Raw genomic sequence first — 15,460 nt, 5'->3', positions numbered from 1 at the left:
TTTCCCTTCTGTTCCTTCCCACGTATTGAGATCTACTCCATCCTTTGTTGTCTTGCCTGCTACATTCAAGTTCCTCAGCCTCCTCTCACCAGAAGAAATATATCCCCAAAAACAGAAGGCCTATCACTTGAAGGAGTGTCATGATCTCTCTACTTTGGTGAATGCAAGCAGGATATCTCCAAGCCTGTTTTATCTGATTGTTCATGTTCTTGCTATGGTTGGAAGGCAGGCTAGCCAATTGTCAGTAGTTGAAGTGCATTTATTAATATATCTCAAGGCACACCCTGAGTATGGCATGACCATACAACATGACTAGATGCCAGTCTTTCCTTCTCTTTGTGACAAATGGATTAGTTGTATGTGTATGGATAGCATGTGAACAAGTAACACGATTAATAACACAGGCAAATGCTTTTGCCTGTACATTAACCAGTTCAATATGTTGGAGATGAGATAGATGTGTTGGAAAGCATGGAAGTTCCTAGTCAAGTATTTGTGTAATAGAAATACCCCCATCTGCCATGGCAGTGGATATATCTTATGAAGGCTTCTTTGTGGCAGCACCCACTCTTGGTTGAGCACTTTCCAGACACTTACGAATGATGATTTCTCCTCCAGGCATTTAACAATTTGCAGAGTAGCAAATACAGTGTAGGTGGAGGAAGAGGAATAATAACCAACAATTTTCACTCATTGTATGTGGAAGTTAGTTCACGCAGTGTAGTATGGTGGAAATAGATCTTTGATGCCAGAATAGGTACTTCATTCCCTGGACAAAAAGAAAGACACCAAACTGATTGGATGAGAATCTAACCAACAAATGGATGAAGTGGTAGGGCGCAGGAACAGAGACAATACAGAGCCTGAGAAAAGAGAAAAAAAATAGAAAGGGGCAGAGTTTGGAAGTGGAGACAAGAAGCTTAAATCTGATATCAACAAGATCAAGGAAAAAGAATTACAAAATCAAACCAAAAAACAAGAAAAACAGGCTTATAGCAGTATTTTTAATGTTTAAAGGAGACTTCATGTGACACGTTATGACCTAGATGTTAGTATCACTGCTGCAGTTGGCAAGGCAGTTAATATACCATCATTGTTTATTCTCTAATTGTTTCCTGTACTGGAAAGATGCCATTAGCTGTTAGGGAGGTTCCTCCTTCTCTGTATGACTATGTTCTGTCTGCTTAGCTTAGCATCTACTGGGTTTAGAATTTTATGCCAAACATTTCACATGGGGAAAAAAGCTAAATTAAACCAAGAAAAGTACAATCGTATAGTGGAATGATCCACATCGGTCCTGCTTATATCAAAAAAGCTCATGTTAAACAAGACATAAATCATGTTAATGAGTTGTGTGGTCAGTTATGATCACATTTTCAATCAGAATTTTGAGTAGATTTTATGCTATAAAATATTGGACTAAGTTAATCTTAAATAATTTTCTCAATCATTTAAAAATGGTATGTTCTCTGAAATATTCCTCATTTTACGAAGTTCAGCAAATTTTTTTTTCTTTTAATGTATGTGACTCTCTTCTGAATTTCCTACAGCTTATTTGGATCTGACTGGGAATGTTGAGTATTCAGAATAATATTCCTAGTATTCCTAGAACTACATTATTCCTGCCTGAGGACCCAGGGCCTCTTTGAATGCAGCCTTAAACATCATTAAACTGTTTTCTAAACTATTATATATTGGACTGCTGTCAGATTTGCAGTCTCTCTTCCCCTTCAGTCTCTTGTTCATTCTTGTTTTGCAGCTTTCTCCCTCAGATTGTTTTCCCACTAAATGTGCTAACTACCATTTTTCCTATTTGAGTCTTGTGATACTGATGAGTCAAAGTCTCAGTCTAAGTAAAGCAGAACAACTGTTCTGAAAGCAGTAGTCTGTGCTGATTTATACCAGCTGAAATTTTGTCCCCATGTTTCTGATCCTGTCACTATTATTAGAATTGTTATTTATTATTAATTATTATTAGAATTATTAGTAACATCCAGATGTATTTGGTATCTTTCCATTACAATGATATGAACCAATCCTTGCCCCAGAGAGCTCCCAGTACCAAAAGAGAGACAAAGAAGGCAGCACCAAGTCAACTTATTTTAGTATATTTTAGTCTTGTTCTGAAGAATTTACCAAGCAAAACATGCCTCAGGACAGTCTGTCCATACCATGAATTTGCTGCTTTTCTTTAAATTTCTTGATGACCCTAAGATGCTCCTCTTACTGCAGTTTAACACTATGGCAGTTAATAGTACATTTTGAGCCTGTTTTTTATTGCCACTTTGTGAATTTTCAACTCAACTTATTGTTGCATCCAAACTGATTTAACTGAATTTAACTGCATTAATATGTGTTCAAAAGAATCTCCACTAAACAATTTGCATGACTCCAAAGGTCTTCCAAGGCTTTTAATTTGCTGTATTTTTGCAATGTCATCTGAAATGCAGTTGCTTTTCTAAAAGGGGTGGGTTTTATTTTGTTAGGTTTGCTTTTTTTTTTCTTTTTTTAACTTAAATCCTCATCATTGTTTATTGCTTATAAACATCTCAGTTTCCAGCGCTAGTGATTTGGAACTAGCTGCACAGATCTTTATGCAGTACATGTGTGTGTGCATCTGTCTGTAAGTTCTCATACACTGCTGAATCTCTCATCGTTTTCAGACTTGCTGATCCAATTTAAACTGAATGACTATGGGATAGAAATCTCAAACCTATGTTTCATATACATTTCATGAAAATAAAGAGCTACATATCTGAAAAGGGGATTCAACTACTGTTCCCAGTAAGGCAAAGGCTGCTGCATGAGGCCACTCCTAATTAGACAGCAGAAAATCAACACGAGAATGCCCCAAACCCGTGAAGCGAGGCATAATTTGGGGCATGCTTTATATTAGGTACTGTAAGATTCAGCCCCAAGACAGGTTCACGGGAAATGAGCTTCATTACCTCCTCGGGTCATAGAATGAACGTGTTTTTGCTTGTAACATTTGTTCCGTTACTGTGCTAGGGATGGGTGTTAGATACAGGGATGGTAAGTGCCAGGAACATTCTTTCTGGTTTTGAAGATCATTAATATATTTGCTTTTCTTCAAAGCACTACAGTACCTCCCTGCTTTTAATCATGAGTAGCCCGAGCTCAGCTGCTACTGGCTAATACTCTTAGATGTGCATCATCCTTACTGACAAGCTGTACATGTTGAGATTTTCTAATTAAAAACTGCCATTTTTGTACAGATAACACTTTGTGTATGGTGTTCATGTGTAGATGTGGAAGCAAGGAGAGGTGTGATCTAATGAGGCAAATATGGGATTGGGAGTCAGGATCTTCTGTGGGCTTTCAACCTAGCTTTTCATATTTCTTCAGTCTGTGGCTTCGGGAGAATCACTTTCTCTGTCAGTGCTAACATTCTTCATGTGCAAAACAGGGTTAATGCTGTCCTACCTGCCCAGAGAATTATGCAACAGAATTAACTTACTAATGCTTTACATGATTTTTAGCTAAAAGGTCTCATAGCGTTCTAAGTATTTTTCAGATTTATAGCCCTAAGAACTTGTCAGGGAAGCAGATGTCTCCTCAACGTCAAGTTAAATCTGCCAAAGTTTTTTACTTGCAGCAGCAATAGTTGTAGAATGCTACCTGCTTCAGGACTGCCTCTGTCAGGGTTTGTCTAGGCTTCTGCTCTCCCTAGATCCTGAGCCTTCAGAATCCTGAGTGATGAGGTCTGTCTCCTACTTTTTGGATGTGCTGAAATCTCTTCCCAACCCTTCCTTTGTGTGGTCAGGCTCTGCTCTCCCCAGCTGCCCTCTTTATTTGCACAGTAGCTTCTCCTGGTTTCCTGTCTTATCCCCATGGAGTTCACAGCAGGGCAGTATGCTTTATAGCTGAATCCAGAAGTCATGGTCCATGTCAGCTTCTAGTCTCCCCATCCTTGCCTGGAAGGCAGCCAGAATCTCAGCACAGCATGGAGACAAAGGCCTTTTTGGAAGTCCGTTACCCCCAAGAAAAACATCCATGACCTTTCTTTAGGCAGGTCTCAACCCAGCTTTTGCTGATCAGACTTTGGTAGAGCATCCATGCTTGCTGTTTCTTCAGAGTCATGGACCTCCTTGCTAATGCATGTTAACACAGGGAAGGGGGTTAAGACTGTATGCTTTGTGGACTCCAGGATCTTAGTCATTTTAATAACAAGAAGAACAACTTACAGGAAATATGCGTAATATCAAACAGAGCACAATGAAGTGTCACCTCTGAATAAGAAGGGGGTGCAGTGACTTGAGGCTCTCCATCCCAACCCCATGATGTGTCAGACTCCAAGATGCAAGAGACGAAACCAAGTTCTATTTTAGTTTGTTTTGCTGGGGGGAGGTGGGGTGTGACTGCTATTTTCCAGACTTCTGCGCTTGTACCAGCTACTTATTAAAAATCTGAAAGCTGCGATCAAGGTAGAGCTTCAGGGAAGGGAGAGGTTAAGAAGGATTGGGAGCTCAAGGGCATCTTGTCAGTGAGCTCTAGTTAGGAAACAGGCCTGTTTTGGCTCCTGCACTTCCTTTTCTCCCTAGAGCTCTGCCTGTCAGAAACGCCTTCCCATACACCACTGCCCTGCCATTTGCCAGAGAATTGCGGGGGAGAGGGGCTTTTCCTGTCTGTGTGCTGAGACTCAGCCAGCCCTCAGACTGTGGTTTTCTCTGGAGCCTGCTCGCTGTGGCTTTGTTGTTTTTCACCAGAGAAGAAACTGAGGACAAACGCAGTGAAGAGCACTGCTCCCAGGGTCACACTGAGGTGACTGGCAAGTGCTCAGCTATTCCCCTCATCTCCTATCACTGACCTCTAACTGCCAAACTACACGGTTACGGTACTGCCTCTTTGCCCTGGGAAGCTGACTGACTTCGAGGAAAGACAAGGCAGAACTCCCAGCAGGTTGCTCCTTTCTGAAAAGAGTTGAGCAGTTTGCAGAGCTCCCGTAGGGAACCATTCCCCACTCCCTACTTTGCCAGTCCTCTGCTCAGTTCTCCAGTGTCTCATAGCATGCAGATTCTTTTGTTCCCTGTGACAAATCTCCAACATACTTACTCTCCCACCTGCTATAGGAATAGAAATATTTTCTGTTCCCTGGTATTACTGGGGATTTCCTTTTTGTCAGCCTGCTGACCTAAAGTCCCTTTTTCTGTTATTTCTTTCTGTTATTCCAAGCACCTACAGGGTTAGACTGAAGATCTGGCATTGTAACATCTTCCCCATAACCTTTTTCTTTCCTAGAACTGTCTCTCAATCCCACCTCCCACACAAAGAGTAATTTAGCAAGATAAATGCAGAAAGTCATTCAAAGCAATGAAAGCTTTACTTCTTTGTGGATGGGAGCCCACTGCAATATTAGATTGAGGATAGGACCTCTTGTTTTTTGATCCAGAATAGTATCATTCTGTGGCAGTAATGAGCTTGTCTGCCTTCCTAGAAACTAGTCCCAGTTTCCAAGGGTATAAAATTCAGCTCTAAAAACTACTTCACTGACTTGACCACTTAACGCTTCTTTTTATGCGTGGGACTGTCCCTGGACCCCTGGAGTTGCCTTCACCAGGCAGATATTATCCCTCACAAAAATGTCACCCACCTCCATCAGCTCTCTCAGCAATATTCAGAGAGGTAATCACCAATTACTTTTTTTGTTTTCTTTTTTTTTTTTAACCAGACTCTCTTTGCCAACTACTCGCAATCCAGCACCAGCCATGTATCTATGCCAGCTGGCTCTGATGCCCATAAGACATCAAGTGCCACTTCTAGTGTCCAGAAGGCAGCCGGTTTGCACAAAGTGATGCCATCCCAGAGTACGCCTTCTCAGCTGGTTCCAAAGCCTCCAGCAAACCACAGGCAGGCAGTGGTCAGAAAGGCTGCAGCCCAGAGGATTTCCAAGTAAGTTTTATCTCTTCCTATCCGCAACAGGGAGTTGGCACTGGTTCCCCTGAGAAGGAATATCAGAGAAGAACCTGTCTACATGTGACTCTGACATAGATCTTTTTGGCTATGCTGTCCAAGATAAATCTAAGAAAACCTGAGCTGTGTGTACTGAAATAGGTGTGCACTATGTTGCAGTTTCACGTTTCACAATGGTAAGGTAGGTAAGGCTGTAACATTATACAAACATAGGGACATATGAACTGCTATATTGAATCAGAGAAGTATCTGATCCAGGGTGGGATTCAGTTACCTAAATACAGGTTGCTAGTGACTTTTTAGATGCCCAGGGCTGTTCCACTTGACCTCTACCTGCTGCTCCAGATGAGCACAAGTCTTCTGTAGATCTCATGTTGTATCTGCCAGTCCCATGCAGATGTCTCAAATAACTTGAGAGTACTAAGTATGGTACTAGACATCTATGTTTAGGCACTTGCGTCACTCCCTCCATGTTTAATCTCTGATGGGGGCTAGAATCTGGTGGGTCAGAAGAGGCTCCCCCCCAAAAAAACCTAATATCCTTAACAAGCTAATCTGCCCTTGAGCCAAGTTTCCCCATAAATTTAACACACAATGATTGACTTATGCCTACAAGCACAGTGTTTATTTCATTTAAAGTGTTTATATTGTGCCTAATGTAATGATAGTTTTCCTCATTATCTGTAGAAATCCTTCTTTTAACTTTTACTAAGCTTTTAATTATATAGTGCTTGTCATTCTAAGGTAGATGGATTTGGCATGTGTTATCTTTAAAAACAAAAAAAATTCACCATGAAATGTTGCTTACTGATTTTAAGTTTCTTTCCTTTCCATTTCTTGGTGTGTCTTCTCTTTTGTGCATTATGAGAATGTGAGCAAGACTTCTGGGTTTTCTTCTTATCCTTTACCTTTCTTGGTAGCTTCCTCAGCTCTCTGTTTATCTCCTCTTAAATGACAGAACTGCTTTAGACTAAATCCTTCTTCAGGTTTTTCCTCATATATCCTCAGACTTGTTTCATCCCTGAATACTGAAGGGCAAAAATCGCATTCATAACTTCCTTCCTTATACTTACTCTACAGCCAGAAGAGTTGTAAAGCTTTCAGAGCACGTTCCTGTGAGGCTTCCTGATTCTGTGTTCCCTTCCTGCTTAAAGAGAGAAGTTTTAGTAAAAGATTACTGATGAAAGACACCTTATGAAGATGCTAAGACACCGTCAGTGTGTGGATCAAATCTGGAACTGCAAGGCGTATTTAAGGGGATTGGACAGAACTGCTTTGGGGAAGCTTGTTTATTTCCTGCCTGTGCTCTTGCTATCTTAAGAGACAGCACACTGAATTAATCCCCCAAAACTATTTAAAAAGAAAACAAATGTTGGTAGACTTTGTCAACTCAGCAAATGCAGATGTGAGCATCAAGTCTGGCAGGTATATGCTGGTGGGCTTGCTATCTGATTTCTTTTATGATGGGTAGCTCATGTTAGTACAGGTGACAGGCTATGTCAGTGGGTTTCTCTGCTGGGCAGCAGGGATGTGTATTTGAAGATGCCGGTGTGCTGTGCTCACTTCTTGGCAGAGGAAATGTTTATCCTTGTGAGATGAAATTGCAGCTCCTTGGACAGACTTTACTTTGCTGCATTTTTGTGGTTTCTGCTCTGTGACAGGCAGGAGTGTGGGAAAACCGGAAAAAGTTCAGCACCAAAAATGCACAGAAGGGGGAAAAAAAGCAAAAGATTCCTTCAGAATTTCAGAAAACTAATCCAAGTATTGAAGGCTGCAAGGAGCCACTCCGGAAATACTTTCCAAGTTGCCTTTCAGTCTCCAGCACGAGGCTCCAAACCCATTCTTGCCATTCATGGGATATTGCAGTAACATTTTTTCACTTACATGGAAAACAGCAGTGCCCAGCTATATTTCCAGCATACTGAGAGCTGATCGTTTAAAAACTGCTATGCCTCAATCTAATTTAATCCATTCATTGTTGTCAGGAAAAGACCAGAGATGCATCGACAGCGGAGAGTGAATGGAGAGAAACCTCTTTGTCAAAGGAGTATAGATTAGAGAAGAAAAAGATGTCTTCCATGCTCCAGCCTGTTCTTTACAGTCCCTGGTTATTCTGTACAAAGTATTCTCGGACACTGTGTGTAGTCTGCTTTCAAAAAACTCCAGTAGCAGAAACTCCACCATGTGCTACAGAAGACTATTTAAGAAATCTAGACAACTTATTATCAGAAAGTTTCTCCTGATGTGCAATCTGAATTTTTCCTTTGTTTCATCCTGTTATACCTTGTTCCTTCTTCCTGAACCATCCTAAACACTTTCCCTTGCAAATACTTTCCATCTTTTGAATATCATTCTACTTCTTGGAGTTTTCTGATGTTGCTTAGACTTGTTGAGGTTTTCTTAACCTCAGATAGTAGTTCCACCTGCCAAGTCCTTAATTGTCTTGAATTTACTGTATTTTCTTCAGTTTGTCAGAGTGCTTGCATTGTGGCACCCAGAATTGTACTTTTCCAGTGTGGGACTACCGTATCCTTAGGTTATGACATGGTAAATATTTCTTTCCATAACATCTAATCTAATTTTGGCTTTTTGGCTGCTTCATTTCTCTGTCAGGTCATTTTTTATTTGCTGCCCACTCTCACCCTCTAATACTTGTTGGCTGTTTTTCCTGATCTCTTTCCTCAAAGAAGATCTCGGTGCTATATATTTTATTTCCACAAGACTCACTGAAACTAATCCCATTCTGTTGTTAAAGCTCTCATGTCTCTTTTTTTTTTTCCCATATATTTCAGTAAACCAGATCTGTTTTCTCTGTGTGCTCTTGCACCACTTGGCTTTTGTTTAACATCTTTATTAAGATCATCTTTTTAAAGTTGTTAGTAGAATTTCTCCAGAGACTGGACTGTGAAGACAAATTAAAATCAACTTTGTCTCTTTGACCTATCTCTTCCTTGCATGCATTATCAATTCTCCCCCAGCCAGCACACGTGGCTTCCAGAAGAGGAAGAAAAGAGTAAGAAGCAGAAAACTCAACTACAAACAGAATGAGATGCTAAAGATGAACATTACTGACTAATTCAAAAACTATCTAGTAACTTGGACACTTCCCTGGTTAAAACATAAAGGAAAAAAGTAATGGAACAGCCAGACAACTCAGTCTTGTCTTTTCAGTTCCTGGCCTCTCTTGTTTTCTCAGTCTCTCAACTTGTAAAAGGTGGTAGGTTGACTTTATAATGGATTGTGTCCAAAGCAGACTCCTTGCTTAAGCTAACAGAGTGGAAAACTGGGGCCCATATTAAGGTGTGGAAAAAGACTAACTGGGAGAAATGGTTTAATATGTAGCTCTATGCTGAAATGTAGCTCCATAAAATGGTCTCAAGGGGCTCTATAGTTTTGATTAAATGTGCTCATATCACAAGTAGAAAGATAGTTTTTGAACAGCTAACACAACAAGCTCTTCTTTCTTTCCAAGAGTCAGACTGGGTCCTTTCCACTGCTCATGTTGCCACTTCTATTGGCAGGTCTATGAGCCATGAACAGACCTGCTGATAGCTGAGAGCAACATTTTGAGACAGAGAACACAGATATAGTATTCGTAAGCCGTGGAATGAAGCAGATGTCCCTGGAAGCAGCATTTGGTGTATCGAATCTTCACGTTACAGATGACAGCATGCAAAGTAGAAAAATATATTAGCTCAACTGTCAGAACCCAGACTGAACTAGTACAGGTGGTAGACAGAAAATCTTTCTGCTTTTAGGAATGACCAAGTCACAATAAATACAAATTTCTGCGCTATCATTCCTATAGTAACGTTTCAGAAACCTGCTCTCTAACTATGTCAGCATCAAGTAGAGCAAGGCCTTGAACAGCCTGTGAACAGAAGTATCAGTCAAAGAAAAGATCTCAGAAAAATTCAGCGTCAATGTTAGACCACTGTATATAAAGAGAGGAAATGCCAGGTAAGGAAAAGGAGCATATAGTTCAAGATGTTATCAGGGCGGGAGAGAGGGAGCCCAAGAAGATCACCGAGTTTACCATCAATAGACTGGAACATCACAAACTATTGGGGATTTTGATCAACATGGCGTAATTTCTTGTACTGAACTTCTCTGTAAATGTCATTCCCACCAACTCTATTCAGGAAGCCGTTCGAAACAAATACTCCCTTCAAGTCCCAACACCACAGCACAAAGTCTTTCTACCTTGTTCTTCTTTTGTATATTTACTTTGCATGTAAAATATATATTTACTTCTGCCAACAGCAGAAGAGCCGAAGTTCTGCTCTACTGTAGCTAGTACAGAAATAGGGTAGAGGTGGTGCATTTCTCCAGGGTTCAGGAAATCCATCCCATGATGGGGTGGAGTCCTGACTGCAATTGGATACAGCAATAGCCAGCTGTTCTAGGAGAGGCTGGCCAAGCCTGGCAAATGTGCCAAAAGTAGAATGATGGCCACAGAGCGAGCCCTGTAAAACACTATGGTTCTGGTTTGTACCTGTCTTGCCCATGTGCGCTTATTCATAGGCATGCGTGAAGTGTCTTAAGTGTGCCAGGTACATCACACATACAGACTGAGTGTTCACTGAAAAGAGGACAGGCAGCAGGAGAGCAAGCATGTAACTGTTACTGGAACCCCTTTCACTTTTTTGCTACTGCTGTACTGCGGCACACTTGTTTTTTTAGCTCCTGAGCATCTGGGTTAATCAGGCTGCCTGACCCTTAGACATTTTTGGCAGGAAAAGCAGTGCATCTGAGAGGCATGCCTTGATTTAACACCCTGACACAGCTGGGCTCACTAGGCCTGTAGCTCTTAGCCCTTGGCTAGCCTCAGATCATACACACAGATACACATGCAGAGATACCCTGTCCAAGAGTAACAAAGAGGAACAAGCCTCCCTGGCTCTGGGTCTTCACATCTGTTGCTGTCCTCTTGTCAAACCTGAGCTTTTTGTGATGTGAATTTCTTAGTGTCAGTTCTGTCCCCCCTGGACCATTAGATGCATTCGTAATATCCCAGGAATAGGTTGTTAAAACAAAGGTGCTCAAAATTTAGTCAAGAAAGTATTTCTTTGTCACCTGTGGAACAAAAGCATCCTTCAAATTTGCAGTCCAAGGCTGGGCAGCTTGGCGCTGGTTTAGTGCCTAAATGAAGGAAGTCAATATCAGTTTCAAGGAGGGGTTAGCTGCATAAGAGATAGAAAAGGGCAGTGACAGATATTTAAGTGGAGGGGACAGTGGGGACAGTGTTTTTGTTAGTATTGAAGAACAAATGGAGAACATAACAATGGATTGCATTGGAGAAGTGGAAGCAAAAACAACACAGACATTAAAAGCAGGAAACTGAGAAAGGCAGTAGGGTTTCAGCCAACCCAAGGAGGAAGAAAGTGGAAAAGGATTAACTCAGTTTAAGCAGTGAATATGTTCTGGCACTGGAGCTTCCATCAGGACAGCAGAGAGAACTTGAGGTGTCAGCTTAGCATGGTGGGAGATCAATGACTCAGAAGCACATCTGAGAATGAGCCATGTGGAGGTGACAGTTGAAACTGCAAGAATCAAGGTACACTGTGGGGAGGCAGAAAAGAAGGAGGGCAAGTCTGTAGACAGAAAGAGATTCTCTAAACATAAACCACATTTGAAGGTAGAAGTGTGACTGTTCCTTGCTTTTTTGTTGTTGTTGTTGTTGTACTTGCTGGCGTTCTTGATGATATTTTCAACCACTAGTCTGCATTCTACCTACAGAAGGGTGAGCTGAATTTGGCTGTCAGTTGTGCTGCGTTAACAAAGTGGACAAGCTAATTATGAGTATGGAATCTCTATGTAAGAGGCATAAAGATCCGTCTGGATTCTCAGCTCCCAGAAGGACCATGCAGTATCAGCAGCAAAAGAAACCATAAGTACAGATCCAGAATTCTCTCCAAGAGATGACAAACATAGAAACAGGCACCTCATTTGACAATAGCATTTCAAATTACGGCTGGCTGAAGTAAGGCGTTGTGTTTTGCAAATGTCATATCTGCATCCCTCTCCCTTCCTGTATGGACTCCAATTTATTTCACTAAAATCCAACTGAGATAAAATACAGGAGTCCCTCACTGGCTTTTTAGCTGCCAGGAGCACCTGGATTACTGGCAACTTGCTGACTTCGAAATCTGAAAGCAAAAGGTTTCAGACAAAACTATAGAAACTGCACATGTGTGCCTGGGTCTGTTAGTCATCAGGGGGATTGGAGATTACAGTGGTCTTCTGGGGAAGAGCTCACAGTAACTCTAACACTGCAGAGCTGAGTGAGTGAAGGAGAAGGACTCTGGCAGGGAGACAGGAGTGTACACGCAGAAGTCTGGAGTGATCAAGATAGAGTTGGGCAGGAAGGAAAAAGGCAAGGAGGGATAAGGGAGGAGAGGACAAACCAGGAATAGATGGATCAATTGTATAGATTTTAAGGACAGAATAGATCGTTGCAGCTGTATAGTTTGACCTTGCCTTGTGAGTAGACCCATTTTTTATGTAGGAGGGCATGGTCTCAGTCTGGTAATGAATCTTTATAACAGTTAAAGGAAATGCAGTTGTACTCCACAGAATATAGTTTTGCTGTAACTCAAACGCTGAGATAAATGCAGGAGGATTTGCATAAAGTATCTACTAGAGGACTGGCACTGGACTACTGGAGATTAAATGCATCCTGTGGGTCTCAGTTTCCAAGACAAGTGAGAAATCTTGCCTAAATGAGCTGTCTCTGCTGAGATGTAAGGACTCAACTTTTGAATGTAGCATGTTTTTGCTAGTGTGTACATTTCTGTTCTAAGGTTGCTTAATTGTTTTACTTCAAATCACTGGAATAACATGACCACAGCATTACTAGTTGAGTTGTGCTTTGGTGGTCCAATACCATTTGCTATCTCCTTTATCCTCCAGAATCAGCTTCCAGGGCACATGGGACAATTAATTGTTTTAGGCACATCGAAGTCTTGCTGGTGGCTTGAGTGTTCATCTGTCTTGCTCTGCCATTTTGGAGTCAGTTGCTGTCACTGCCTTTTTCGTACCATGTTCAGGCACAGCTTCATAGCCACAATCCTAGTGAGATTATGTAAACTAGAAGAATTCTCAATTTTTTGTTTGAGACTTTTATTCTTCCTTGGTATATCCCTTCTTATCTCTGTCTAATTTGATACTTTTACCTGTTAGGGTGACCTCCACTGAAAGGCAACTGAACAGATTCCAGAACAGCCTTCACAGTGCTGCATCCTGTGAGCCAGGGACAAATTCCACAGGTGAGTGCCAGTGCCGAAGAGCAGGAAAGTGGGGGTGGGCATGCTGGGATGCTTTCATCTTTCTCAAGAACTGGCAGGGAAAAAACTTTCTCAGCAAGAAGAAGAAACACAGCTGCCTACCCTGCATGTAGTGGTTCCTAGGTAACAGTCTGGGTTCAGCTGTGCAGGGAATTTATTCCTCCTGGGATTAAAAAGACTAAACAGAAGGGAGCAAAGGCTGTGTTTCATAGAATTAGAAGAGGAATATCCCTAAAAATGTGGCTGGGAAAAAAAACTTGGCTAAAATGGCTCCTCTTTGCTTTAGGCTTTGGCTCAAAGATGCTCTGTTGTTTAAGCTTGGCCTGTAATAAAGGGCCAGGACATTCTTTACATTTTTCTTCGGTCTTACAGAACAGCCCCCTCGTTCAGAAAGACATACTTGAGACTTGTGAATCAGCTGCATAGTGAAGTCAATCAGTAGAGGTGAAAGTTCCCAAAGGAAAATCACTGAGAGTTATAGAATCAAATTTTCATCATTCCCTAGTGGCTAATTAATTCAAATAGGTTTATCTGCTGTTAAGGTCTCAGTAAATGAGGACCCAGTCCATTTTTCATTGATGCAGACCTATTAGCAGGTAGAGTGTAGTCCTGATGAACCCATATTACCCATGGCCCACAGTAATTTGTGATGATGCTGTAATGGAATATATGGACAAATTATGGTCTAGAATGCATTAAAAAATTATGTTTCTGACCTTTTGTTTTGCTGTGAAAATCCTGAAAACATTACTTGAGTATCGCTAATGCAGCAATCTCTGTGTTTTCACAGGCTGAAAGAAAAGTTTGCATGGGGTGAACTACCCAATTCACCTCCTGGATATTTAGCTCTGAAACTTAAAGATGACATTTCCATTATTAATGTCAGTGATTTTATTGCTGATCCTCTAGCACAAACATTCAGCTAATGCACTTACCATGTAGTTCCAAACTGCCTCCCACGCTTTACCACCTGCCAAAAACTCCAGTTATCCTACCAGAAATGTTATAGGGTGAATAGCCATAGTCAATAAAAAAGACCCTACAGCACATTGCAACGTGAGAGTGTAGGAATGGAATATAATGGGATTATCAAAATAAATAAAATTATGTCAACACTGTAGTATATGTATAGTTGAGGCAAAAGTTCTGGTCTACTGTATAGTTCAAGTTGTTTTTAGTACAGTATATAAACCAAGGTTACACATAAATTTACAAGTAAATGTAAAAGTGTAGTTCTTAATATATTGACCAAAATGGTTTGCTGAGTGGACTTACATGATGGTGTTTGTGTGCTGAATTCTGCCTTCTTTTTCACAGTTTTAAGAGCACTCTCACAGTTGCTAGCCTGTAATTTTAAGCTCTGCAAGAGATTCTCTCCATCTCCTCTGGGTACTGTTGTTGTTACATGTGTCTGTGATAACTGTAGGTAGCATTTTTCTATCCTTCCCTGTTTCTGTGAATATTTATACAGAGCATGTGTGAGGATTGTTGATAATATTAATGATGGAAGGCAACAGCCAGAGCTGCAGGAAGAATATAGGCTAGATAACAAATACAAAGTTCAGGGTAGTCACCCTCTCTGGGAAGACTTATCATCCAGTGAGAACTGAGAACTTCAGCTCATGTTTCCTTCTGTAGGACTAGGCTAGCTGCACTGTACTAAACTTATCCTCTCTGAAGCTGAAACAAAGGGTTTAGCCTGCCATTTAGCTAAGAGTGTGAAGGCTTAGATAGAACCCTAGTTTGGCTAGGGGTAGGCTAGCAGAACAATGGTGGGTGGGTCACTCAAAGCTTCCTTGTCACTAGAAGAGGTATATAGCTCCAAGAACAGTGCTAAATATTGTGGTGATTGAACTAACTAAAGCAAAATGTTTGTTCTTGGAAACTGGGGAATGATATTTTCTTCAGCTTTGCACCAAGCCACTGGTATGCATCAGAGGCTGCTGTGCCCAGTCTGTGTGTCTCAAACTACTTTGGTCCTTCCTGCAGGAACAGCTGTTTTTCTTCTTCACTCTCTCCATTGATTGCTTACACGAGGGCCCTGATTTCCTCATCAGCAGCTTATTTGGGGTTACTGTTTCATATGTATTTAGTATCCTAGATACCAACTAGAGGGGTTGAAGACACAAGTCATAAAGCAGATTACAGAATAAACTGCAAGCATTTAAAGATAGAAGGCTGTGAAAAGTTGCAGAGATAAAAGAGGAACCAGGCAGAACCTCTGTATAAACACACACGCAAAT

At 41.2% G+C, this 15,460-nt stretch overlaps 1 protein-coding gene across 1 annotated transcript in view; it reads left to right on the top strand.

Moving 5' to 3' along the window:
- The window catches only part of LOC104083506 (tubulin polyglutamylase TTLL5-like), a 72,025-nt gene that overhangs the window by 49,454 nt on the left and 7,111 nt on the right, over positions 1 to 15,460 (top strand). Inside the window, exons 4-5 of the mRNA XM_009587010.1 lie at positions 5,690 to 5,910; positions 13,114 to 13,199. Coding sequence (XP_009585305.1) covers positions 5,690 to 5,910; positions 13,114 to 13,199 — 307 coding nt within the window. The remainder of the gene's footprint in view (positions 1 to 5,689; positions 5,911 to 13,113; positions 13,200 to 15,460) is intronic.

The sequence above is a fragment of the Fulmarus glacialis genome, unplaced genomic scaffold (assembly GCF_000690835.1).
Source record: "Fulmarus glacialis isolate BGI_N327 unplaced genomic scaffold, ASM69083v1 scaffold14511, whole genome shotgun sequence".
Classification (NCBI taxonomy): domain Eukaryota; kingdom Metazoa; phylum Chordata; class Aves; order Procellariiformes; family Procellariidae; genus Fulmarus; species Fulmarus glacialis.
The sequence above is the reverse complement of the archived record's forward strand: the minus strand, read 5'-3'. Positions and strand labels throughout refer to the sequence as shown.